Source organism: Grammomys surdaster, unplaced genomic scaffold (genome assembly GCF_004785775.1).
Source record: "Grammomys surdaster isolate TR1022 unplaced genomic scaffold, NIH_TR_1.0 343, whole genome shotgun sequence".
Taxonomy (NCBI): domain Eukaryota; kingdom Metazoa; phylum Chordata; class Mammalia; order Rodentia; family Muridae; genus Grammomys; species Grammomys surdaster.
Window position 1 is genome coordinate 2,349,988 of NW_021604762.1, and position 27,064 is coordinate 2,377,051.

Here is a 27,064-nt window from a genome sequence, read left to right on the forward strand (position 1 = left end):
TCGGTGGAGAGCGGAGAGCTTGGTCTGCACTGCCGACGCCGCTGGCAGCGAGGCTGTCTCCGGAAGGCGGACCGGCGATAGCCCAGTGCCCGCTCTTGGCTGCCCGCTGCTCTCTTCTGCGCCCCTCCCAATCTCATTCAGGACGCAGTAACCGGTTTTTGTTTTGTTTTGTTTTCTTAATCACAAGGGCGTGGGTCAGCCTCCCCTAGGACTTCATGTCTGTATATTTCCCCATTCACTGGTGAGTATCCTTCGCCTGTGGCGGACGCCAGTTTAACCCGGGTGGCTGGCAGCCCAGCAGCCGCCTAGTGCCGGCTCCGGGTGCGAGGCCAGAGAGTGGCACGGACACCCAGACGCTCAGCTCCTGCAGGAGTCGACGTCAAGGTTGCAAAGCTGGGGGTTGGGGGAGGCGGTGCTGAGAGCATCCAGACAAAGGAAGTGAACTCGGAACCTTCACTTAAGTGGCGGCCAGAGGGTGTGGAGATGGTGGCGTTAGGTGGGGAGAACCTGGGGTCCCACCTGAAGGCCCCTAAGGAAACCAAAGGGCTGCAGGAGAGGAGTCCTGCTTGGTGCAGGGGGCTCCGGCTTCCCGGGCCCCTCCCCTTTTCCTTTTTGTTTGCACGCAAGTCTCGGCGTCGAGGATGGCTGCAGCGGGGCTGAGCCGGTGCAACCGCTGGTTTTGCAGAGCTTCTGGGGGAGGGAGGGTGCTGGGGAGACGCTCTCCGCACAAGCAAGCCACAAGCATCAGGGTGCACGCTACACCCTTACAATCCCTGCCCTCTCCGTAGTCCCTAAAATCCAACGTGCCTTTGTGGAGCTTTGTGGGCTGGGAAGGAGCGGGCTCTCCCAGTGCCAAATTGGAAGAAGCCGGTCACTGCTGAGTCGGGAGCTGCAGAGGTTTGCCTCCAGCCGGGGAGGATCGGGTTGTGGAGGATCAGAGCAGAGAAGGATCCGGGGACAGGCCCCTAGCTGCTGGGACGTGCGCGCCAGCTGCTTCTTCCTGCTGTGGTGAAGAGGAGGGGCGCTATAGGGAGGCGAGCGCCCGTGGTCCTGGAGCGCGCTCGCAGGTGCCAGCCTTGGAGAGCCAGTCCCCGGTTCAATGCAAGCTCTGAACCCCGAGAAAGCGGCGCTGTTCTGCTTAGCCTAGGAACTCTGAAAGTTGGCGTTTCTCAGTTTAACTTTTTGTGCCCGCGCCACAGTTCCAAGAAGGAACTGTTACAGGAGGCGAAGACCCTGGTCACCACCTTGTGGTGCTACTAACTCCCTTCTTTGGGGAGTTGGAGGCAGTTTTTCCAGACCCGGGAGGAGATTGTGAAAGTCTAGCTTTTAAACCTAAACTTGCCCCCAAGCCAGGTCACCCTTTCTAGTGTCTCCTCTCTCTCCCAGTTTAACTATGATTAGACTGTCAAAACAAAGTAAAAATCCCCTATACCTGAAGCTTGCGTACCCCCTCGTGTGCAGACAAGTCAGTTGCCATGTGGGTGAAGCTTTGAAGAGTGGTGGAGGCCTTGTGCTCCACCACCACCCCCCACCTACCCCTCAAAATGTAGTAAGGTAGAGATGTTAGAAGCCCTTGGAGATTTTACCTTGGGGACATTAGCCGCCCCCTCCCACCCTCACCTATTAAGATTTGTGTTTATTTTGTTAATTAGCACTTCCGACAATGTCTGCTACATTCTCCCCTCCAGACATAACCAGGAGATAGGCCTTATTAGCAGTCATTGGCATCTTGGTCATAAACAAGGCTCCCGCCGCTCAGAGAGGTTCTATGATCTGTTAAAGATCACACAGCTCTTAAGTGGTGAGGGTAGCTTTTCCAGCCCCAGGAGGAGATTGTGAAAGTCTACCTTCTAAACCTAAACTTGCCCCCAGCCAGACCACCTTTCTTAGTTTCTCCTCTCCCTTCCAGAACTGATTGCTTCTATTGCCAGTGCCAAATACCATTTCTACTCTGTTTGTTATAAAAAAAGAAAAAGAAAAAAAAGAAAAAAGAAAAGAAAAAAATCTTGACTTCCTGTTTTCTTAGATGTAGTTTCTCTAAAGCCTTCTCCTGCCTTGCCTTTTACCCTTTTAAAACTTTGTGCACAGATGTGATGGTGAAAATCCTGGGTGTTGTGTCACAGGTACCTAGATTTGGTATGAGTATTTGGTACTACGCTTACTGGACTCTGTGTATGCCCACGGCCTGTGCAAGGATAATTTTACTGTTTGTACAAAGGACTTTCACATGTCAGCCTTTGAGGGGCCAACTTGGCCCCTCTGGAAATTTCCTTTGCACTCAGAATCTGTACCCTTAAAGCTTTTAATCCAGGGATGTTTTTCATGCTGGGAGTTAGCAGCAGCTGCTAGCACTCCAGAAGGGGTAGAATGGCAGATGTGAAGCTTGCAGAAAAGCTGACCCCTTGGGGTGGGACATTTTGCCTAAAGGAGCACCAGACAGACAGAGACAGTTAAGAAGCCATCGTGATTCGATGATTAGACTCTGTCTCCCGGAGGCGGGACTGTTATTGTTATTATGTAATCCTACTGTGCAGTCCCCTTGGGAAATTCATGGGCAAGATACTCTTATTTTTAGTGGATGGGTGAAGGGAAACCAGGCTGCATTATTTTCACATAGACACACAGACACAACACCCCACCCCACGCCCCAACCTCCTGCCGTTGTGTTTCTAGTCTGTTTAAAAGAAAATCCAATTTGCTTTGTGTAGGGTTGGGGTGGGGAGTGTAAGAGAAGTTGCAGAAGGCAGGCTTTGTCTCTTGAGGTGAGTGAACCAGAGGGCTGTAGGCCTGCAGGTTGTTTGCTCCCTGAGCTTGTTTTGCTGTGAACTGTTTGAGCATCTCTCTCTCATCCTATCTTCAGCCAATCCCCCTATCTCGGGGCCCATGTGAGCATGTACTGACTTCTACTATGGATTTCCATGCAGCTCTGACTATCTGAGATCGGCTGAAATGACTGAGGTGATGATGAACGCTCCATCCATGGAAGAGATTGGTCTCAGTCCCCGAAAGGATGGCCTTTCCTATCAGGTGAGTGCAAACTTCTGAGAGCTGTGTGACTTCTGCGGAGACTGGACGTAGCAGGCTTGGTTTGGGGCTCCCAGTATCACCTGTAAGAGTTTGAGGATCCCAGTATCACCTGTAACAGCTGTGTCACCTTGAGAAAGTCCTTGACTGCCAGTGAGCTTCAGTTTCTTCATTTGTCAGAGGAAGCAACAATGGTCTGCATCCTGGAGGATTATGGTGAAAAGTCTTGGTGATGGGAGATTGAATTTAAGATATTGACAGTGTGGGGACACCTGGGGGTTCAGCAAACATTGACTGACACCACTAGCTAGCCTTCCTGATCCTCCCCAGTAACAGCAGACCGCTCTCCCTAGCCTGGCCTTACCCAGTAAAACTGCAGCCAGCCTTGAGGAGAGAGCCGGTCTGATAGGAGAATGGCTACCTGTCCTCTCAGGGTGGTAAGTGACCGGCTGAGTCAGAGTTCAAGTTTAAACTGCACAGAGCTGAAGAGGACAGTCTCTTAGGGATGCTGATGGAAAATGCGGCGTAGGGATCGTCCTGTCTAGTGACGATAAACACAGAGGACAGCAAAAACAGAATGGAAGGCCTCCTTTCTCACTCTTGGCCATGCTCAGGAGTCCCTCCCATTCTCTTGTGTTAACCCCTCAGATCTCACTTGTTGGCCTGCAGGAGGTGACTTGGGGGCCTAAGGGAAAATAGTCTTTCAAGGCTGTTCTAACCTTCTTTTCCTGGAGAGGGACTGAGAAAGGCAGTTGAGGGCCCCATGGCCAGGTGGGGGGTACAGAAGTTTCCTGGCCCACCTTCCCGTGTAGTTTTGGTTACCAGTTTCCAAGCCTCTGAGTCAGACTGAATGTCTGGTTTATAGGTGAGGGCGTATGGTGAGGGCGTATTTCAGTTCCAGGTTGTAGATTTCCACCACAGAACCTTTCCCAGCTTTACCTGTCAGTATGTTTCTGTGTGTGCTTTAAATATATCCCAGGCAAAAGAATCAGGCAGTCTTCTCAGCCCTGTAACCCTCAGAGCACATTCTGATGGCCATGGAGGAGGCAGGGGCCTACCATGCTGGATGAAGAGGGCTGAATAGTCCGCTGGGTGGGGACCACTGCCCCATGTCCAAATACTTTACTTGGAACTGTAGAGTCCTCTAGTCATAGATGGTTTCAGAAAAGGCTCTTGGCTGTCTGTTGAAGGGAAAAGGGAAAGTTGTAGTGTTTAGCCAAACGGTATTTACTAGGTGCTTCCTACAATTAGCCTGATAAACTGGTTGTTGTTCTCAGAGCCTGGGGCGTATGGGAAGCAGCAAATACATGGACTTCTGGAGCATATGCAGTCTACCGAAAATGTGTGGACACTGATGATGTGATCCTACAGAATCTGAGATGTCATGAGCCAGGGAATGAGCGAAGGGTGGGCTTTGATGGAGAATGGGAGCCTTAGGGGAAGGGGTGGGCAACCCCATCTTTCACATGTAATTTTACTGCAGCTTCAGATACCCTTTGGCTGCATGTTTATACAAAGTGTGGGCCTCTGCCGTGAGCTGGTCTGGCAACTGTCAAATGATGGGTACTCTATGGGACCCTACAAATCTGGTGCCATCAAATTAAAAGCATTCCCACCAATGCCCTGGGGATTGGCTGGCCCTGGCTCTTGGCTAAAGCCTGTTGCCCTGCATGCTTGGACTCTGCTTGGAGCTAAGGGTGGGAACTCAGTGCTCTCTTCTTGGCTTTATTCCTCAGGATAATAATAGTATGTGGCTTTTACTAAGACCTGCTTTTCCAAGGAACTGAGTAAGGGCTGGAGACAGCAACCCCGGCTTGGCAGATGAAATACAATCTCAGGCTTGTGATTTGACCTTGAAACAAGGTCATCACATAAGTGACCCATTGGATGTTCAGGTCATTCCTGTACCTTTCAGAGCCACCCAGAGTCAAGCTTTGCTCAGTTCTCTATGTTGTCTGTGGCCATCCTTTCCGTATCTGTGGAACCTTATACTTTCTAAGGATGCTGTGATGGGTTTTCAGGACACGGGTCCTGCATTACCGGAATTCCCATTGCCCGGTCTCCAATGCCAGGGTTGTGCTATCAATTCTGTACCCTTTACCCATAATCCTTTCCCTATTCATGTACCTATATGTTTACAGAGAAGCTCTTAAGGGGAAGGGTATCCTGATTTGGAACTTAGCCACCTTTACCTCTGTGGTGGCCTCTGGAGGTCCTGCTGAAGGTATAGGTCAAGTCCATACCTATCCAGGTTCTGAATGTATATCTTTCTTATCCTCTGAAGGGCTCAGGTGAGCTCTTCTATTATTCTCTAGAAGTTCACACCAATAATTTTTTGTTTAGTTTTATTTTACTTTATTTTGTTTTGAGGCAGAGTCTCATGTATTCTATAGCAAAGGGTAATTTTAAACTCTTAATCCTCCTGTCTACACCTCTCAGGTGCTGGGATTATAGACACAGATTACCATGCCCAGTTTATATAGTACTTGGGATCAAACCCAGGACCTCATGCATGCCAGGCAAGCACTGTACCAACTGAGAGCTATGTCCTCAGCCCTGAGTTCATGCCGTTTTGTGAGCATGTGTAAAAATCTGGTGCCAGTGGCTTGTTTTGTCTTCTTATCCATCTGGAGAGTCATTCAAATAAGTGAAACCCACGTGGCACATTTATTTGGCAGGAATTATCACGCCCCATGGAGTGGGTGAGGAAATGGTTACTAGAAAGCCTAGTATGTTTAGATCAGGCTGTGGGTGGCAGCAAGCTCTCAGAACCCCGTGGGAGGGGCTGTCTCTGTGAGGATATTTATGTCCATCAGGGCTGTAGCTCCCTGCCTATGCTGTGTCTATGGGTTTCCCAGTCAGTCACCAGCCTAAGGGACAGGAATGTGGGCCATCCAGTGCAGACCGGTCACTGGATGCCTGGTGTAGCCAGCTCGTTCTATGGACCCACTACTGTAAGAATGTGATGTATGGGGATATGTCTTTCTCCGAGGGTTCCTCTCATATTGACCAGAGCTCTAGATAAGGAAGGGTTCTAGTTATCTCCTTATGAACCCTAAGGGGCCCTGCCATTTTGACTTTGCCCCTAACTTCTCCTGGCACAGTGTATGTAGACCATCCTATTTTTAATTACCATACTTAGGTCTACACATAGTTTTTTTATATTGTACTCTCCCACAATTATTGTATTATTTAATTAGATACAAGGCCTCTACTCACGTTGGCCTGGAACTCTCCAAGTGGCTGAGGGTGACCTTAAGCTTCTTACCCCAAGTGCTGGAGTACCAAGCTGTGTCACTGTGTCTACTTTTGTGGTGAAGGGTGAAGCCAAAGCCTTATCCATTCTAGACAAGCACTCTGCCAACCAAGCTACAGCCACAGCCCTGCCCAAGGCCCCCGAGGCTCTTCTTTGTGTGCCATTGGTACATTACTATTCTACCTGCTCTTTTGGTCACGCATGCCTGCCTTTGACATCATATCTCAGTCAGAGAGGCACCCAGAAGGCCATCCTGAAAACCAGAAGGAGCAGTTTCTTCACACACCTGACTGCCCCCATCCTCCCTGTGCCTTCCTTTTGACTTAGAGAGCTATAAGCACCCTGCATCTACTCTTCACCTCCCAGGATAACAAGAGGGACAGTGGTGGGTTGGCCTTTCTTGTCTTCCCACAGTGTCTGCTTCTTGCAGGCCCAGAGCCTTATGGTTGCTCTGCCCTGGAGCTAGGACTGAAGGACTCAAAGAGCGTGTGTAAGACAGTAACCTGGAGGCTCCATGGTCACCAGGAAATCATCTTGCACAAATATCAGAGTTTTAAACTCTGAAGTTTTAAACTGAAGCTTTTTAAAAGCTTCAGTTGTTCCCAGAGAGACATAAAGCTAAAATCCCAAAAACCTGTAGCAGAAGATGGTCAGCCATAGACACGACACATTACTGGGATTGTGACAAGTTTTCTTTCTCCTGGCCCTTCTTCTGTTTCTCTCACAGTGATGAGATGGACAGCAGCCGGGTCCATTGGACTTAGAAAGTGTGTGCTGTCCCTTTGAGTGACACTGGTTTGTTCTAAGCCATCACACACCCTTGCATTGAAAGTTTTCTTTGTAGGAGAATCCAGCACCTTCTATGTTAGAAGCCTAGACACAAAGGTCACGTTCAGTGTTGTGGAAAGTCCCTGGATTGGGGCCTACAGATGGCTGGAATCGTTCCCCTGGGAGACTTCTTCTTCCTCCCTATCCCCATGGGCACAACAGTGTGTTTGTGCCTGGCCATGGAGAGAGCGGGACATTTTTTCACGGCCAGCCAGCCTGCTGCACACTGGATTCATACAGCTCCTCTCAAAAGGCCTGTGTTGGGTCTCCCCCTCCCTCCTCCAGCAGCCGTGTGTTCGTCATGCTGCAGAGCTGGGGGCTATGTCTTACACTGCTCTTTGTTCCCAGTGTCCTACAAATAGATGCTTAATGAGTCCTGAATGATAGACTGGGCCCTTCCTCCTTCCCTTTCCTGGCCTGAGACTGTCTCTGTACCTTGGCAATCCCATGGTGACTGCTTTTAACAAGATCAGCATTTTCTCCCAGTCAACCCAGTCTCTCTTACGTTGGCTAGAAGAGGAGGGTTGTACTGTACGGTGAGGAAAAGGAATGCATTTGGGTGGTGAATCTTGTGACTGAAGCCAAGAGCTATTCCTGGGTGTCTGGCGAATGTCCTGAGATGATCTTTCAGGCCTGAGTCTGAAATAATCCTCACAGGATAGGAAGACAGGACCTCATTCACACAGGGCTGCAGTGTGCCGGGGCTTCCTTCCTTTCCAGCCTGGGGAAGCAAGGATCTGTGTCAATCAGCCAAATCCTGTGTCCTGCAGTTTATCGTTGGCTTGAGGCTAGCCTCTGAACTGCACAAACCCACCTAAGAGACAATGCTTGTCTCTACCCAGTGTTCTTCCAAAGTGTTATTGGGGTGGCATTGTGACCTCAGGGGATGGTCAGAGCAGCTTCCACCTCTTCCCACTGGTCTTCATTATCTTGCATTTGGGCAATTTCTTTTCTTTCTTTTTCTTTTCTCTCTCTCTCTCTCTCTCTCTCTCTCTCTCTCTCTCTCTCTCTCTTCCTCCTCCTCCTCCTCTTTGTTCTCCTCCTCCTACTTTTCCTCCTCCTCCTCTTCTAGGTTAGGCCTTATAGTAAATGTTTCCAGCCATATAACTAAAGCTGTGTTGACTGCTGGTTTCTTGGCCAGGGATTTTATGGTAGCCAAAAGGGAAAAATGGTCCTAGATCTTTTGTGTGAAGTAGCATGGACCAAGCCAAGAGAAAGAACAACACAAACTCCATTGTAGGGGAGCTTGGTCCCCATGCTTTGAATTCATCTTCTGCCTTTACTTTGGAGACCATAAACTCCGTCCCCATGACCATGCCCGTGAACAGAGCAGGTGTAAATGCCGAGTCGCCCGTGCTCCCACTCTCGCTCTGCCCGACAGCCTAGGAGCAGAATGTTAGTTCAGCAGGGTTTATTTTTCCAGTTAGAGTGTTGTAGTTGTAGGAAAGTTCTTCCTTCCCTTCTTGTCAGTCATTTCCTGTTTTCATTGAGAAAGTATGCGTTTTGTTATTTTTGTGCTTTTCAAAACTGGGTGACTACTAGAAAATGTTCATTTTCTTATCGATTTTTTTCTAATTTTCATACACTTATGGGGCATAACCCATTGTTTTTTAACCTTCTCTTCTAGTGCATTGCATGCAGGTATAATTTATACCTCGTTCTAGTCTGAAGTTTTAAATAACCCTGGTCACCAACATCATGGTGTCACTACAATATTATTTTTAGAATATTCTAAAGCTATCTTTCTTTGTCCTTCTGGTCCTAGGGATGGAGTCTAAGGTTTTGTGCATGCTGGTCCATAGCTTTACCACTGAGATGCATATTCTTCCTTACTTTGGATTTTGAGATAGGTTCTTTCTAAGCTGCCTAGGTTGGCCTTGTAGCCCAGGCTGGTCTTGAACTCTCAACAGTCCTCCTGTCTCAACCTCCCTAAAGACATCCACCACTATAACCTGGAAAAGCTCACCATATATCAGGAGGTCAGATAATAATTTGCATCACCGTTGTCTTATTGTTGGAAATGTTATTTTTTCCCTTATACTGTGATAGTTTACATTAAAATCTTAATATAAACCTTAGTGAATAATTTATATTATATCTTGAGAATAGTTTTACAAGTAGGATTTTTGAGTCAAAGGGCAAAAGTGTGGCTGGATGTATATGTGTTATCAGTATAAAGGTAATATTTATTCTTCGTAGAATGTAGCAAAGCAGACCGGAACAAAGAGGAACAAGCTATTCACATTCTTATCACTGGAGTATTTTGGTGTGTTTCCTTTTGACTGTTTTTTGTGCATATTTTTCAATGTGTAGCAAATCTTTCTTTTATTATTTAATATAACACTGTGACTATGTTCTTGTCATTTGGTTTTCTTTGGAAAGCGGTATTTTACTCTGTGTGTACCATTTCTGATTGCTGGATGTCTAGGTTGTGGCCTCTTTTGTTCGTGAGACACACAGTGCTCGGAACATCATTTTACATAAATCTTTGCACAGCCCTGGCTTGTTTCTTTGAAATAAATTCCTGGAAATAGAACGACCGATTCAAAGAGATCGAACAATGTTAAGCCTCTTGGTTATATAGTACTTTAAAAATGGAATGCATGAGTTTATTAAAATGTAATCTGCCAGCATCTATAGAGATGGGTAATGATGGAAGCTGTGGACAGGATCAGAAAGGCATTTTGTTATTTTAGTATGTCAGATGTTGTGCATCCTCCTGTTGTTTATTATGTGTATGATGATAACAAACTAATGGTGCTTAAGCAACATTTAGCCAGCACTGAAAAAATAGCTAGTAATCATATCCTTGACCCATAGCTAATAAAGACACACTCTCTAGATTACAAAAGTATATAAGCCAGTCATTGTCCTATTTGGCCAATAGCGGTTTAGTGTTAGGAACCATTTTGGGGTCCTTGGGTTTGCTTCTCTGGATGTCAGAATAGACTGGATACTTAGAAGTAGATCTAAATTTAATGGCCATCTGGCCATCTACCCAATGAGTTGGCAAGGCTCCCAGTGCATGTAAGTAGCATAGGCTGGGGTCCAGCCCTCCTATTGGCTGATGAAAATGCCAGTGCTTCCCATGGCACAGGCTAGTTTTCTATTTCTGTGGTGATAGAGTTTGATATTTAAGCAAGTACGCTTTAACCAAGCAAGAAAAGAAGGAGCCTGACACCAAAGTAGAAATGACAGGAAATGAAGGTGGCATTGTAAGGCTGGCAGACACCTGTCCCCATGAGTGGGACATTTTGCAGCATGGTTCTTTAGGTGGCTAACACGGGGACTGGCCAGGAAGGGATTTGTTTTCTTCAAAAGTTGAGTAGCCTCTTTGGTAGAAACAAAATGGAGTTAGTATTCCATTATGATTTCTTTGTAATTTACCCACCAAAACATATTCACCGTCTCCAGATGCTTCCTGGTTGTTTTCCTCAGCACTTTAGTATTAAAGGTTCATGCCAAATTGCTTCTCAGTGATACCCTGTGTAGATACTACTTCACATATTGCAGTGTTAAGGTGGGAAGGCAGCTGCCCCAGAGGTCGCAGAAACTCTCCAGGGGACATAAAAACAGGGAAGGTTCTAAGGAAATCCATGCTCTCACCCTCAGGTTCCTTCTGTGGCTCTGTATAAATTATCATTCTGAAGAATACCTCACTAACGCTCTTTCTCCACTTTCTGTCCAGGTTGTCTTTCTGTCTCTTTACAAAGGAGATCAGTTGGCCATGGAGTAGAAACTTCAGGGCCATCAGAGAAATGGACTATTCAAAGCACATGTCCAGGCAACCCCCCTCCCTTCACAGTGAGACGCTTATCCAATAAAAATTAACCTCTGTACTTAATTAATTGTGATATTTATTGATCGTTTAGTACTAATAGCCACATTGAGCCAATACAGAAAATTTGAATTTGTAAAACCTTAAGGTCACTGGACTTTTAAAAATGTCAATTTATATACATAATAGATCTTTTGTTGTAGGAAAGTATGCAAAACCAATGGCTAAAACCTTAAAATATAAAAACATATTAAGAAAATATCCAGTCAGGTGTGGTGGTACATGTCTGTCATCTCAGCTCTCACAAGACTGTGGTAGAAAGATCTTGAGTTTGAGAAGCAAGCCTAAGATACTTGGTGAGTTCTGGGCTAGCCTGGGTTACATAGTGGAACACTATCTAAATTTTAAAACAAAGTAAATATAAATATCATTTAGAAATAGAGTAGAAGTATGGCTTAAAATAGAGAAAGGGATACTATGAAGTTGACTTAGGAGAATATTTATGAGTGTTTTAGTAGAAAATGGTGGGTATAATTGCTGTAATTCTCACAGTAGTTTGTTGTTAGTGTATTGGAGCTTTTTATTGTTTTTCTTTCCTCCCTCCCTCCCTTCTTTCCTTCCTTCCTTCTTTCCTTTTTGGCAAGGTCTTGCTGTGTAGCGTAGACTGGCCTGTAACTCAGTATGTAACTCAGACTGGCCTTGATCTCTCAGTGATCCTCCCTGCCTCAGCTTCCTGAGTGCTGGATTTGTAAGTACACGTGACTGTGCTGAGCCTAACACTGGGTATAGTTAAAAGAGCAGTATAGACATCCTTGTTTAAGGTGTTAACATTGTGAGATAACAGAAGTGTTTGGACATTCAAAAGGAGTCATAGTTGTGCAAAATTTTTCTAGTGGTGATGTCAGCAAAGATGCATAGAAACCCACAGGCCCTCTGACCCCACCCTCCTAGAATCAGGGTCTGAGTAGGAGGCAAGTTTGAGATTGGACCAGTCATCTTGACATGAGTCCTCCTCTAAAGTAGCATGGTTTCGAATTACCCAGGGATCCTCTGGGCACCACTAAGAACACCAAGGTGGTTCATCACCACTGTGGGCCTCGATTTCCTCGTCCATAGTAAGAATTAATCTCTATTAATTTTGTTGGACAGATTAATGATGACATGAAATCCTCCTGTTACTAGGTCTTCACATATGAGCCTTTGACACATCTGAAGGCACCTTTGATGTTCTACTCGACTCTTTTGCAATGTTAAAATGTATGTTGTCTTCAGCATTGACTTTCCCAGCCATCTTTCTGAGGATATGCTTTTTCTCTCAGGCTAGTGGTTCTAAATTTTGGGTTTCAGTTTATACTTAAAAAAAAAAGTTTCAGTTTATACTTAAAAAAAATTTATGAGCTTTTGTTTGTGTGTGCTATGTCTTAAAATTTATTGTTTTAGGAATTAAAACAGATTTTTTCAATTTTCACTTATTAGCTTATTTAGAATAACAATGAAGCAATTCTATGTTGATATAAATAATAGTTTTTCATAAAATAACTATATTTTCCAAAATGGAAAATCCTAGCAAGAGGAAAAGCATTGTTTTTACATTTTTAAATTTTATGTCTGGTCTAATGGAAAATGGTGAGATTCTCAGATGTGCTTCTCATGAGTAAGTTTGTTACATTATGTTAGTTGAACTAAATGAATAAAATCTGGCTTATACAGGTTATGCACTTAGGAATAGGAGAAATAGTTTCACATCTTTTCCAGATTGTTTTGGTACATCACCAAAATGTAACATGTAGTAGATGGGTCTTTTCTTTTCTTCTGTTTCTTTTTCTTTCCTTTCCCCATCCCCTCCTCCCTCCTCTCTTCCATCGTCACATTCCCTCCTCCCTTCTCCCCTGACATTCTTTTGAGACAAGACCTCATGTGGCCTAGGCTGCCCTCCAACTTGTTATATAGCAGAAGATAACCTTGAATTTCAAATTCTCCTTGCCCCCGACTCCTGAGGGTTAGTATTACACATTCAGCAAGTGGTAGTTTCTTAAATGTCATGCGCTTTCAGACAAAACCTTATGCATGAACTTTTTGTATTTTTACATTAAAATGTATTAGTCTGGCTTATACTTTTTTTTGGGATCTTTTCTCCAAGTTCAGTTTTATAATGTACTATACTGATCATTTGAGAAATAAGATCTTTCAAATGGTGATACATTTCATTATGCAATGTAAACAAAAGGAATATTTGTTAATATTACTGTTGGTCTCATCAGAAAGCTAGCAAGAATTAGTAAGTTATCAAGCTCGTGATAGCTGATACAAATTTCCCAAAATTCTAATTTTCTCTTGAGAGCTCTATTTTTTATCATTGGTTACAGATAACATCAGCCGTTCCCTTTAAAATGACAATATACTTTGTCATTTTTGAAAAATTAGCCACGTTGGAATAACCATATTTTTTTGTTGTTGTTTCTCTGTGTAGCCCTGGCTGTCCTGGAACTCACTCTGTAGACCAGGCTGGCCTCGAACTCAGAAATCCGCCTGCCTCTGCCTCCCAAGTGCTGGGATTAAAGATGTGTGCCACCACCGCCCGGCCATAGTTTGTTTTTTTAGTAATTTTTCAGGTACAGTGATGGTCCATTGAAAAGGTGGATAGTTTAGCTGGCAACTCAACCATGTGAGTGCTTTTATTGGGGATAGCCTGGTACCTTGGTAAGCAGCAGGAATGCTTTACTTTAACTTGGCATTTCACCATTCCAAATATGAGAGTATTATTTAAGAGTCAGTATTTGACAAATATTAAGTATGTGGAGGGTTGTTACTGGGTTGTTGTTTGTCTTTCTTTAATCATGTGAGGTGAGAAATGATAAGTGATGACAGGTACACATTCCAGGCTACTGTGACGTGCCAGTGGTTTCACTGACTGTGGCTTTTTATACCACAGTGTAAGTGTCAACGCGGTATAAAAAGCAAGTGGAAACTGAATATTGCCAAAAATATTTTCATTTCCATCTGTGCTTTCTCCCTGAAAGGATCTTGAAAGTGGCTTCTCTAGACTGAACAGAATGTGGCTGAGGACAGCAGTGGGGCTATCAGCTAGTGAGATATGTGTTACTGTTAGGTGGGTTTTGTTGGGGGATACAGTTAAAGATGGATCATTAGCAAATGACTTAACTCTGGGAGCAAGACATGTTGACCTGGTAATATGAGGCAAAAGTAGTGGTGAGTGAACCCTGGCAAAGGCCTTGAGACAGAACAGCAGAGTTTTCCTGGGAAATTTGAAAATGGGTGGGGTGGGGTGAGGGGGAGACCCAGTGGTGGTGGATTTTGAAGTTATAGGGTAGACTTTAGAAGCAGGATCTAGACAGGATGCCAGGGCTAAAGACTCAAGACTTTTTGTCTCTAAAATGAAGACGAAAGAGATGGTTGATATGGCAGCTGGGTCAGGCTGAGTTTTCTGACAGAGAATATGTAGTCATGGGATAGGTGGGTAGTGCTGATGAAGGAAGATGGAGAGAGGAATTGGGAAGATTGGGCAGGAGGTTGTCTCCTTTCAAAGAAGTAATGATGATACACATGTTTGACAAGATATGGGTATTTGAAATCATTTATGCCCCCAGAGAACTTTAGGGAAATCCTCTAATATCCCAGAAGGTTCATCTATTTCTGGGTCCAGCATTATCAGGAGCCATTAGTACTAACTAATTGATTGGAATTTGGAACCCCTGACTTGCAGGATGGGTGTGTGTTTGAGAAATGTTTATGAAAGATGGTGTTTATCCCGAGGATTTCCTTTTCCGTCCAGTTTCAAGGCTTAGGCACTTAAAGTATCTTTGATCCAAAGGAAGGAGGTTCAGAGTTGATCTAAAGCTCAAATCTCTGCTCAAGTGCCCTGAAAGATTAGAAGCGTCGGAAGGGCAGGACAGGGGTGCATTGGATGTCCCATAGCTTCTGTTCAGAGAAAAGTTGGGACCTGAGACAGTACAAAATGGATAGCAGTAGGCTTCTCTGAATCCCCTCTAGAACTCTCTGCCCTTAAGAATCCTTGTGCTTTTCCCAGCCACTTGCCACATTGAAAACTCAGTAAGATGCTAATAGCACTAACATGATGAGATTAGATAGCCGGAGGTCAGATTTCAAAGACTGTGGTTCTTGCCATCGTGTAGAGTTAAGGACCAAAGTGCAGGGTATTAGCTGGATTGGCAGCTGCTCATTCATTCCACCCTCCTCAGAGCAGGATGCTGGGAGAGATCTGCTCATGGTTACGGACCAGCCCCTCCTAGGAAGGAATAAACACACAAGGCAAATCCATTCTTGTTCTTAAGGAAATCTAAGAATTCCAGGCTTTGGGAAGCTAGGCTTCAGGAGGGAATCGACTTCTCTGGGTAAAAGCCCCTGGAGTAGACCCAGGGAGGAGAGTCAGGCCTTCCATGGTGAGACCAGAGTCTGATCCATTCCAGCTGGCCTAATCCATGTCCTGGGGGCGCCCGCCCCCCCACCGGGGGCTCTGGGAAGAAGGCAGTGACACCACAGGCTTTTCTCCAAAGAACTTGGTCTGGGATTTGTGAGTACAAACCCAGTTCATTTGCTACAGTCTTAAGATACAGTTGTTGACTTCCCAGGCTCACTGTGAATACTCCTCCGGGGCCCTTGCTTTACTTAATAAGGTCCAACATTAGCAATTTAAGAGTTTCCAGAGCATGTCCACACACACCTGAATCTGACTCTCTCCCAAGCCCTGTAAGATCAGCATTAGTATAAATCCAAATTTATAGAGGGGGAGGGAGGGGAGGGCTGGCTCAGCATCAGAACCCCACCTCCCTCCCCAGCAACCCTGCAGTGTCCAAACCACTTCCTCCTTTCACTCAAAGGGCCCAGAAAAACTGAAGTGATCCAACCAAGGCCACAGAGACAGCAAGAGTTAGTGGCCAGGTAAAGGCCTGGTCCACCTGTAGGCACAGTGTGCTATTTTTCCATAGCTAGCTTGGAGTTGGTTCTTTGTTGCTCTCTGCAACTGGAGAGGGTAAAAGCTTACTGTGTAGTTTTGTGTGCACAGCGCCTTAGGGAGCTAGCCTGACTCTTTCTCCCAGGCCTTCTGTCCCCCTTCCCACCCCAGCTTCTCCTGCCCTCTGCTCCTCCCCAGCAAAGAGGAGCAGGGTATCCAGGCCTGCCGGAGTCTCAGCTTGCACAGCTGGTAATTAGCCCTTTGTGTCCAGCTAAGCACCTTTCATCTGCCCCACCTGCTGGTGTCTGCTTTCCCCATTAGCATCTCCCAGCTCCTTGCTGAGCCCTCCACCCTCTCTGCGGCCAGATCATCTTGTTTGTCAGAGATGATGGCTGGGCAGTGCACAGACAGGGAAGGGCCACAAAGACTTGACTTGCTCACATTTTCCGTAGTGGATGCCAGGTGACTCTTTCTTATCCCCACCCCAGAGGCAGCTAGGTTCAGATCACCTGGCTCAAAGGCAGACAGCTGATAGCTAAGCCTCCAAATTTCAGGCCTTTGGAGGCCTAGTTTTGTCTTTTGGTTCCTATCTGTTCATGATATGGGAGCTGGCTCACTAGCAACTCCCTAGCCTGAGCACAAAGGCTGCTGATGAGTTTATGGTCTCTAGAAACCTGGCCTCCGGCCCATAACTCTCTGTTCTGAGGTTGCTCATATTGGTCAGCCAGTCCAATAGCTTCAGTCTCCCTGAAAATCCTGTTTTCATTGTTCTCATAATTAATTATGTAGCTTGAGTACAGTAGCTGTTTCAGTTTTTATTAAATTTATGTTTATTTAAATCACATGTAAAATTTGACCATCTTTCAAGGGCTCGGTTAGCTACCATGACAAGTGGCCACGGTACCGGACAGCACAGGAAACATTTTCATTACAGCAGAGCTAGCCCTCACACCCAGAAACTCCAGTATGTTGGCATCTAAATCACACTATACAGACCTAGACCATTCTGAAGCTCCCTCTACCTTTCCATGGAATCATCTCAAGTTCCCAAATTGTCAGGATCCATGGTGATGAGAGCCTACTTGGCAACGGGCACCACTACCAAGGTGTCCTCCTGTGAAATTCAGTCACAAAGGCTGGACACATGCTGCTCATGTAGAATCCAAGATGTTCTTGGGCATGTGTGATTGACAAGATTCTATTCCATTTGTGGAGGTGGGGACTTGGTGTTCATTAGTTCTGTCCATGTCATCATCCTGGGCGTCCCCCGTGTGACAGCTTGTTGTGGAAGGTAGTGATGGCAGAGACAGGGAAGGGATAGGGCTGAAGAAAACACAGTTGGCTGCTGGATGTTTCTGAACTTGCCCTGCTTAGGATGAGGGTAGGAGATACCCAAGGTAGTAGGCTACCTCCTGAAGAGCCTTTACTGTAGAGGGATTTTCCTGTTTGTTCGTTTGTTTGTTTGTTTGTTTGTTTGCAGCTCTGAGAGAAGATGGGGCTCATTGAACTTGAAGGTTTAACCAGAAGCAGTGTTTCTGAACAGGGCATTTCTTTGTTCTTTGCCAGGTTCTGCTGGGCAGCCCAGCGTGCAGCACTGTCTGCCTGCCACCCCAGCCGTACCTGTCATGTGCTTGGCAAGTCGAGCAAGAGAGTTCTTTTTCATTCTTTCTTTCTTTTTTTTTTTCCACTGCCTTCCCCACCCCATCAAATTGTAGTTGCAGCCTCTCATTTTTCTGCTGCCTAGATGATTAAAAACCATGACTTAGTGGAAAAATGCTGACCTCCTCTGGGTCAGCCTCTTAAGCAGCTGCCGGAGATAAGATTGCGCTGGAAAAGACTCAGAAACACTTTTGCAAGGCTTTCTGTCTTTTCCCGGAGAAACAAAGGAGGCTGTTTTGGTGCAGGGTGTGTTCTGTTGTTGTTTATTTTTGGAGAGAGCTACAGTTCTCAGTGGCACAAATCTGTGTGATCTGATAATAAAAGAAACTCTCCGATGGAAGGAGTATAGCAATTATTATAGTTATTTTTACAAATACCATAACTCATAAAATAACATTTTCTCTTTAATGGTTCCTTCTTTGAGTAGGTCATAGTGCGAAAGGTCTCTGGCAACTACCACAGTATCAGACGTCTAATGCTCAGATTGCGCCTGTGGACTTAAAAGATTTGACTGTGTGGAGCTCTTGGTATGAAAGCCATTGACGGATATTGTTTTCATGACTGTGTTAGAAGGATGGCTTCACCCTTGGAGAGTGGAAACTAACTCTATGCCTAAGTGGAGGTGGGGGGGGTCACTGCAAAGAAGACATTGCTATTTGAATTTTGCTTCAGTCCTCAAAGCATTGTATCACTTCTGTGTTGGCCAAGAACTTGGACCCATCTTGTGTGATAAGAAGGCCACTTCATTTCTCTAGAAGAGAAACTGGGGGTGGGGTGGGGTGCGGTGGAGCTTGAGAGGCCTTGACAGGGATCACACAATAGATGTCAAGGGGATAATAAGAATCCAGATTCGGTGCCACAGCCCTGTGTCCTCACATGAATGGACACCTGGGTCTTTTAGACATGTGGGTCCAGGAGCAGCTGATTTCTAGGAATGTAGCCTTCATTGTTTTGCTCTTAGGAATGTACCACTACCTACTTTATACTGTTATCATGGAGACAGCAGCCCTGCTCAGTTGCGGCCTCATTCATCATCAGCATTGTCTTCGATACATCATCAGAATCGCTTTTCTAGCTCATGGTAAAGTCAGTTGTTCTGCTTCTGCTGGCCTGGGCTGCCTGAATCCTTTGTGATATTCTGTGGCTTGAGAGATCATGTGTACTCTAGGTGTATCCTACCTAGTTCAGACTAGCTCTGCCTTTTGACCTTCAGAGTCCCAGACGCTTGCTAACCCTGGGGTGGTAGTGATGTCTCAGTGAAGTCATATCTGATAGAGCTTTGTAAACTGAAAGGTGCTTTCTCCTCTTTGGGGAGCACCTGCATCATACCTCAGAGCTCATGCTTGGAGGAAGATGCCTCATGACCTCACCTTCAGGAAGGGATTCAGCTCCAATAGAAGTGAGTAAAGGCCCCCAAACCTAGCTGATCACTTCCTGCTCACTCTTGTTAATGTGAACCAGCCACCAAGTCCAAGGGCAAACATCTGAGCTCGTGGCATGACAGGACATGGTGGCCAGTTTCTCCGGGCCTCCCTGACCCGCCTGGGTCCAGCCCCTCCCTGGTTTGTTTTCCTTCTGGCAGCTATTATGATACTTTTTATGAGCCCTTTTAAGTCTTTAATGATGCGTACTCCTGCAGCTGGCTTAAAGCTTAATCCCAAGCAATAGGCCTTTATTGGATAAATGGTTAATAATCACTGGTCTGGAGGGATTGGGACGATTTGTGAGGTCCATGATTCTCAGAAGCCCCATGTGGGATTCTGAGTGTATACAGGAGATCAGACACCCTAGGAGTACCTCGCTGGGTGGGATAAGCATTTCTTCACCCTCTGAGTACAGCAAAACAGGCATCTTCCCAGGATTTCTCCCAATGCCTGTTTCCATCCACTTGAATTTGAACAGACTGTGTGACCTTCAGTGAAGTCTCCTTTCCCCTCTGGGGCCTGGGTTGCCTGTCTGTCAGATAGAGAAGTGGGAAGAGATGGCCTTGAAGGTGCCAAGTGTCAGTGATCTGGTGAGCCCCAGATTTCCCAGACCAAAGCTCCTCTCCCCTCTTGGGTGTGTCACTGAAAGCTATGAATGGCAAGGGACCAGCAGCTCAGTGGATTAAGTGCTTAGCTACTGGGCAAAGAATTGGGTCAGCTGTAGTCCCAGGGCAGTATGTGCAAAGGGAAGCCAGACTTGGCCCCTAGTTTTATAGCCTGGCACGGTGTTGTGGTCAGCACCGGGAAGAACGCACCTAAGTAGACTGGAGACTCTTCCATGGGCCTCTGGGAGGAGATTCAAGTCTTCCAGGTGTACGGATGGCAGGAAGCCGGAGGTTTCTCACAGGTGAAAAGGGAAGGCACTGTGGATGCTTTTCCCAGCTAGCTTGTGACTGGAGGCCTTGCCTTGATCTGGATTTGGCTTAGACTTGGCAGTTGTAGTGAGATCCAAAAGGGTAGGTGACATGGGAGCATGGGAGCCAGCGCACCTGAGTGTGAGCCTTAGTCGCTCTGTTCAGGCTAATGGGCCTAGACAGCGACTTCGCCCAAGCCTGGGACTTTTAACATAACACGAGCAATACTTGTTTTTGATTGTGTTGGTTTAAAATGGTGAACGATCTGGTTGTTTATTTCTTCTAGACACCAATAATTACTCTGGCAGGAACGTCATGTTTTAGTGTCTTCTGGATGATGTGGATCACAGGCATTGAGTGCTTGCTTATTCCAAAGCAAAGACTGGCATACTTGTTTTTATTATTATTCTTTTACCTAGAAGTAAGACACTAGAAGCAGAGTTACACCCACCCTTTTGTTCAGTGGTATGGTTCACAAATTTTTAGCTTCAAGATTAAAAAAAAAATCTGGCTGAGAGATAGTTTTCCCTAGAATGTACTCCCCTGGATTCTGTCTTACACCCACAGTGTCGAGAAGGCAGAACATAATCCTTGGAAGACAGCCAGTACTCTCTCTCTCTCTCTCTCTCTCTCTCCCTCTCTCTCTCTCTCTCTCTCTCTCTCTCTCTCTCTCTCTCTCTCTCTCTCTCTCTCTGTGTGTGTGTGTGTGTGTGTGTGTATGTGTGTAAGGAAACACAAGTTTCTCTTTCAGATATACATATGACCAGATGTCTGCTTTGCTCTTTAAAATTTCAGATCTTTCCCGACCCATCAGATTTTGACCGTTGCTGCAAACTGAAGGACCGCCTGCCCTCCATAGTGGTGGAACCCACAGAAGGGGAGGTGGAGAGCGGGGAGCTCCGGTGGCCCCCTGAGGAATTCCTGGTCCAGGAGGATGAGCAAGACAACTGTGAAGAGACAACAAAAGAAAAGAAGGACCAGTAGAGTCCCTGCAGGCTCGCCTGGGTCATGCTAGCCAGCATATCTGAACTGTTTTTCCCATGGTGATGGAAGAAGAGAGTGAGCCACAGTCATTCTGAAAATGTCAAATGAGGCTTCCGTTTTGCACCTGAAAATCACCGAGTCGGTTTTCTTTTCTTTCTTTCTTTCTTTTTTTTTTTTAATTCGTTGAGCAATGGAGCCCTCTGACAACTTGCAAGGCTGAGAAAGGAAGCTGCTGAGAACGGGTGGGGGTGGGGAGGGAAGGGGTGCTGCTTCTAAGATCCCTTATCTGAACTCTCCTGCCAGAGGCAGTGCGCATGTGTGTATGGGAGGCGGGGCGGTTCTGGCTGAAGGGGTGAGCAAATGAGCAAGAAATATTTTAGATTAAAACAACAACAACAAAACAAAACAAACCCCACACTTTTAAAGAGAACTATAGCCAGGAAGTGCTGCTCGCCAGCATTTGCTCTGGCTAACAGGCTTCTGACAACCAAGTCTTTCATCTCCTGCTCTGTTGCTCACAGCCATCAGCCTTTGCTTTCATTTCAAGTGTGTTTGGTCACCCACAGAGATACAGGGCCAGGAGACCCGGCCTAGAAAGCCATCAGCTAGAGGGATGCACAGGAAAGGAAGATCCCACCTGTCCTTCTGCAGATTTTGCCGCAGTTGCTTCAGGTTCTCAGCGCCCCCAGGGGCCCGGAAGGCTTTAAGGCATAGTGCTTTTGAGTTTTCCCCCCTATTTACCCCTTTTTGCCTCCTGGTATATAGGGGGAACAGCCAGAGCACTTCCTGCCCTTGTGGGGCATTCCAAGGCTGCAGGCTGAACAGGGAGCGCCTCCTCCCACTGTGGGTCTCCCAAGAATTCTTATGTAGTCTCCAAGGAGCAGAAGGGTGGAAGAGTCAGATCTCCCAGGCCTGCCCTTCCTTCTTTTTTGGCCACAGCAGTCAGGTGGACGGTCCCTAGCTCTGCTGTGGCCCGACATCATCCATCTGACCCGCAGCAGGACCATTCCAATGGGGTTCCCAGTCTGGGTTCCACGGACACTAAAAGCAGAAGGTGCTTCCTGGTTGGGAAGTTGGCTAGTGGGCTACCATGTAGGACCCTGGGTGGTGCTGCATTGATCTGCTGAGGCTCCCGTGTGGGTACCAGGCCTCCAGTGGAGCAGCTGTGGGATCCAGTTTGAGACAGTAGCTGTGAGATCACTGCTTCTCCTCATGGTGCTCCTGAGCACAGGTTGGGAGAAGAAATGGGGTGCACTGGGGTATCCTGTAGAATAGCAGCCTTTATTCCTTTACCACTTCCCCTGTCTCTGGAAAGGGCAGCAGTTGCATGAGGAAATTAACATCTGGACTTAGCCTCTGATCGTAGCTCAGAACCTTCTGGAATAGCGGGTTAGCGGACAGAATTTTTAGAGCAGCGCTGTTTGGTCAAGAGGTGGACTTAAAGCCTTCCTTGGACTTCGCGTAGCCCGCTGAGGCACTCACAATGTCCCCTCACGTCTCTGTTAGTCCAGGTTGACCCCCATCTTTGGACTAGTGTGTCTGGCTCTATTTAATACCTCAAAGTCAGTGTGGCTCTGGGGCACGTTGGGGCAAGAGCGTGGGGGTGTGCTGTTGACACGGCATTCAGCAAGGTTTGGTTCTGGGATGCCGATGGTCACCCTCCTCCCCCTGCCTCTTCCCTCTGTCGTCTGCCTGTGATACACACCGATGGCAATAACTTTTTTCTGGCTCCTTGCAGAAGTGGGAGAGGGCTGCGGCCAACCCCACAATGGGGGAGTTTCTCTCTCTTGCTTCCACTCTGCTCTGTTTTGGCTACAGAGATCTGTTCATCCCCCCCTCCACTCCCCCCCTCCCGCAGCATTTCTCATCCCTCGCCTCCCTTTATGGACAGGTGTCTGGGCTTTTAAATTCCTGTGTTTTGGTGTCTTCTCACCCCTGCCCCAGTTATCTGTCTTGGTCTTGCCGTGTGATGGGATGTGCTTGTAAATCCAGTATCAAATCAGCTTTGTGTATATGTGTGTCTATGGGGTGGCTTCTTCCTTTTGCTGGTCACTAGACCACGTTGTACAACCGTGTGCTGTCTGAGCAGGTCAGGGGCTGACAGCTAACGTCAGGACCCTCAGCGGTTGAGGCTGTTGGGGGAACACAGCTGCTCTTGGACAAGTGGCTGAGCTCCTGCCTGGCCTCCTCTCCTTCTTCTCCTCTTCCACCTCTTTCTTTAAGTAATTTGTGTGTATTTCTAACTGATCGTATTGAAAAAAAAATCCTAGTATTTCAGTGACATGCCTGTCGTGAGATGAACCTCCTGTGACTTCTGTCTGTTCTGTATTGAGGCTCAGGGAGAAACTAGCATTTTTTTTTCCAAACTACTTTTTGTCACTGTGACAGTTGTAAATAAAGTTTGAAAATGCTTTCCATTTTGGTTTGAGTTCCTTTTTTTCCCCCGAATTACGTTGGATGGATGGGATGGATTCAGCTCACAAATAAGCGGACTCAGGCAGGAGAGGTATCCCACACGTCTCTGTTGCTGGCCCCTTACACTAACTGTTCATGGGGAGACATGAAGAAAAACCCATTCATCCAAGTCCAACATGGTGAACTGATGAATTTATTGTTTTTAAAAATAGAAACATGGTAACTCTAAAGTAGACATATCACTGAAAAGCCTCACCTTAGCCTGAATGACAACTTCCCCACAGTTGAATAAATTTAGTGCCCTCCTTGTTTAGCTTTCCACCCTGTGTATACTCTAATACCTCCAGAGACCACACACAGCTGGGATAGAATTACAGAAAACTGGGAAGGATCCACAGGAGTGGGAGAGTGGCTGGTAAGGGTATAATGGCCCTCCTTGGTCTCTCCCTCTGTGAGGAACATCAAAAAGCCTGACCTTGAGGGTCTCTGTGTGTGACCACAACTGCTCTGGTGAAGGTGTGGGTGGCGCTACACTTAGCAGATACCATTCCAGAACTTGGCTTTCTTATTCCACGAGAGTCTGTCTAACAAATGGTTGAATGGAAACAGCCTTTCTTCAGTGTTAGTGGTTCTCAATTCCTGATGTATATCAGAACTCTGTGGTCCCAGCCATCCATGAGTGCCCACTGCTTGTGAGACAGAAGGGGAAGCAGTGACCCAGGTTCTTACAATAGTCACCATGTTAGTGTCAAGTGATAAGCCCAAATTCAAGGTGAGGAAGGGGCGGGGTGCTCTGAGACTGATTGATTATCAGTTCAGTGGGAACATTAGGAAGGGCCTCAGGAGACCTGATGAGGAGTTGGTTGGCATATGAGTACCCAAGAGAGGAAAGACTTAATGTGTGGAAGAAAGCTGCACAGAGAGGCTTGGAAAGAATTTGACCAGGATAGATGGAAATAAATAATGTGCCAAGGAGTACTCAGGGATGGGGAAGTTTGGATTTCATTCCTAGTGGAGGAGCCACATTTTGACATACATTTTGACTCAGAGGGAGGAGGCAAGGTAAGACTCTCAGAGACCAGCAAAGGCTTTGTGGATGTCAGAGGGAAAGAAGGTAGTGCTCTGGAGAAGGAATCTTTGAGTGTTTTCCACCCCTAGGCTTCACTAAGCCCTCATTTAGACTCCAAACAATGGCAAGTAGAGATAATCACGTGACCTGTGCTGATGTCCAACATCCATTGGAGTATCAATCCATACAAGTGTTAGCCATAATGAAGTTACCAGACCCATGCATCTGTTAGCCTGAGAGTAACTTGAGAAATTCATCTGTCTCCGTGGTAGTCTGTCCTTCTATTTCTCCCCAATATTTTGAAGAGTTCGTATAATGCGGACTTCCTGAACACAAACTCTGAAAACTTTCTCTTTACTTGTATAGGACATTTATATGGAAAATATATGTGAAAGTACAAAAAATGAGAGAGAATTGATGTGATTTTTGCATGGCTGCAGCACCTAAACCCAACATATACAAACGTACTGGATTTTCATGAAGTAATAAGCAACTGGAAATTGAAACGTAAATAACATAACATACTAGCATATAAAATATATCACTTAGAGATAAATGTTAGGTATATAAAAACATGGGCAACAAAGTCTACAAACCAGAGAAACTAGAGAAGACATACAAAAATGAGAGCTATACCATGTTCATGGACTTGAAGACTTGATGTCATTAAGTCTGTGCTTTCTTGATTCGTTTATAGATTCAAAGCAATCAAAAACCTCAAGAAAACTGTTTTAGGAACAACTGATTATCCGATGCTAAAATTTCTACAACATTGCAAAAGACCCAGAAGGGCCAAAGCAATATTGGAAGAGAAACTAGAACTTGTAGTTCTTCGTTTCAAAACTTACCACAGAGCAACAGCCACCAAAACAGCAGTGTTTGCATTGAGATAAACAGATGGATTAATAAGACAGAACGGAGTCCAGAAATAACCAGACATAGGCCAATTGATTTTTTTTTTCACAAAAGTTCTAAGGTGACTCAGTGGAGCATAATAGTCTCCTCAGCAACTATGCTGCCAGTGGCCTTCCAAAGGCCACTAGCTTCTAGTCACAGAACCCCAACTCTTCTCTTCCACCTCATGTGACCTTCTGACAGAAGGATTCTTTGTTTGCAAATAGCTCCTTCATCTTTTCCCGTGGCTGGCCTATCAACACTGTCCGACTTTTCAAACCTCCTAATGGAGGCGCATGGAGTGGTGACTGGTGAGCTTGGCTGTGTTACACGGGCTGATATAATTTGGCTCCTTCATTTGTACTTCGGGCCAATTTCTTACTGTCTAGACTCCTCAGTATTCTTGTCTGAGGACCGGAGATAAGACAGGCAGCTCTTGCATGGGAGTGTGAAGACTAAAATACTTAGCTGGCCTCCACAGTCGGGAGTTTCTCTATCCTCTTTTTAAAGATCCTGAGGCTAATGAGTAGCTCCTGTCTTCTGGGCCCTGCTTTATTACTCTGGCTCCTTTGTGCACAGGGTTTAAAAGTAACCTCACAGCACAATGTTCCTCTCCCTTCAAGGGCAGCTCCCACTCTGGCACCTTTCTTTCATCATCCTGAGATTGGAAAAAGTAAAGAGAAGCAGGGAAATGTCATGCTTTATTATCCAGTATCTTGGCAGATGTCACATTGCATGAACAACTCAAGGCAGTGCATGCCTGTAGTTACAGAATCAAGAGAATCAGACATTCAAGGTCAGCCTTAGGCTATGCAACTACTGTTGGCTGAATCTGGTCTGATCAGAAGAGAAAAATGGAGGGGAGGGATATAGCAAGTAGAAAGGCCCTGTAGTAGTTTGCCTTGGCATTTTTGAGACATGTCTGTAAGTACAGAGACATGGCAGAAGAAGAAGACAAGTGGCTCAGGTCAAACACCACATGTAGTACCTGTGGGTCCTAGAGGCTATGGACCGGTTCATTTAGAGTTGTATGACCCTCTGTGAACAGTGCTCATGGAAAGGAACAGCAGCAACAGGCAACTGTAGACATCTACAGGTCTGCCCATCCAAAACTGTCCAGACCAGTTACATATGCTGGCAATATGGGTAGACCCGAGAAACTTCCCATCCTAAAAGATCTTCCAAGCAGAATGCAACCAAATGGAATCCAGTTGTTCATCCATCCCTAAGTAACTCTGACTACGGCAAGAAAGGAAGCTCTATGCTAAGACTGCTGGATTTTTAGCTCAGCCCTTTCCTCTTTCAAGCTCTGTGACCTTAATCTAATTCCCATTGCTTCTCTTTGCTTCATTTTCTCCATTTCTAAACCATTGTGGATGATGGCTGTGAGGAGCTTAAACGTGTTACTAAGAGTAGCTTGCTTAGCACTGCAGCAGACCCTAAATAAATGCTCAAGAGATGTTAGCTATCAAACAATGTTCCAAACTCCACACATACCTACGTCCTGATCTCAGGGCTTGTGAATATGTTATATTATATGGCGGGGGGGGGGGGTGGGTTAAGGTTGTAGATGGAAGAAAGGTTGTTAATCAGCTGACCTACATCTGATGATCCTGGTTTATCTAAGTAAGTCCACTCTTAAGTATAAGGGTCCTTGCACTGAAAGAGAGAGAGGAGGGCTGGGAAGATGGCTCAATCAGTGAAGTGCTTGCTTTCTATGCACAAGGGCTCGACTTTGATCTCTAGGATCCATTTACGAAAAAGCTGGGAATAAAAATTGATCATACCCCTCCCACAAGGCTCAGGGACCACTTCAGAAAAAGGGGCAGAAACACTGTAAGAGACAGATGTAGAGAAGGACCTGAGCCAACCTGTATCTTCTAGAC

General features: G+C 46.0%; 1 protein-coding gene across 1 annotated transcript; it reads left to right on the forward strand.

Moving 5' to 3' along the window:
• Positions 1-23,217, forward strand: Lbh (LBH regulator of WNT signaling pathway). The gene is made up of 3 exons (XM_028778985.1): positions 1-241; positions 2,925-3,027; positions 20,612-23,217. Exons 1-3 carry the CDS (start codon positions 216-218, stop codon positions 20,798-20,800), a joined length of 318 nt encoding a protein of 105 aa, XP_028634818.1. The 5' UTR covers positions 1-215; the 3' UTR covers positions 20,801-23,217.
• The last annotated feature ends 3,847 nt before the right edge of the window (positions 23,218-27,064 follow it).

Coding starts and splice junctions, on each gene's coding strand:
- Lbh (XM_028778985.1), top strand. CDS start 216: ATGTCTGTATATTTCCCCATTCACTG. Junction 242..2,924: donor GTATATTTCCCCATTCACTG/GTGAGTATCCTT, acceptor ATTTCCATGCAG/CTCTGACTATCTGAGATCGG. Junction 3,028..20,611: donor AGGATGGCCTTTCCTATCAG/GTGAGTGCAAAC, acceptor TTAAAATTTCAG/ATCTTTCCCGACCCATCAGA.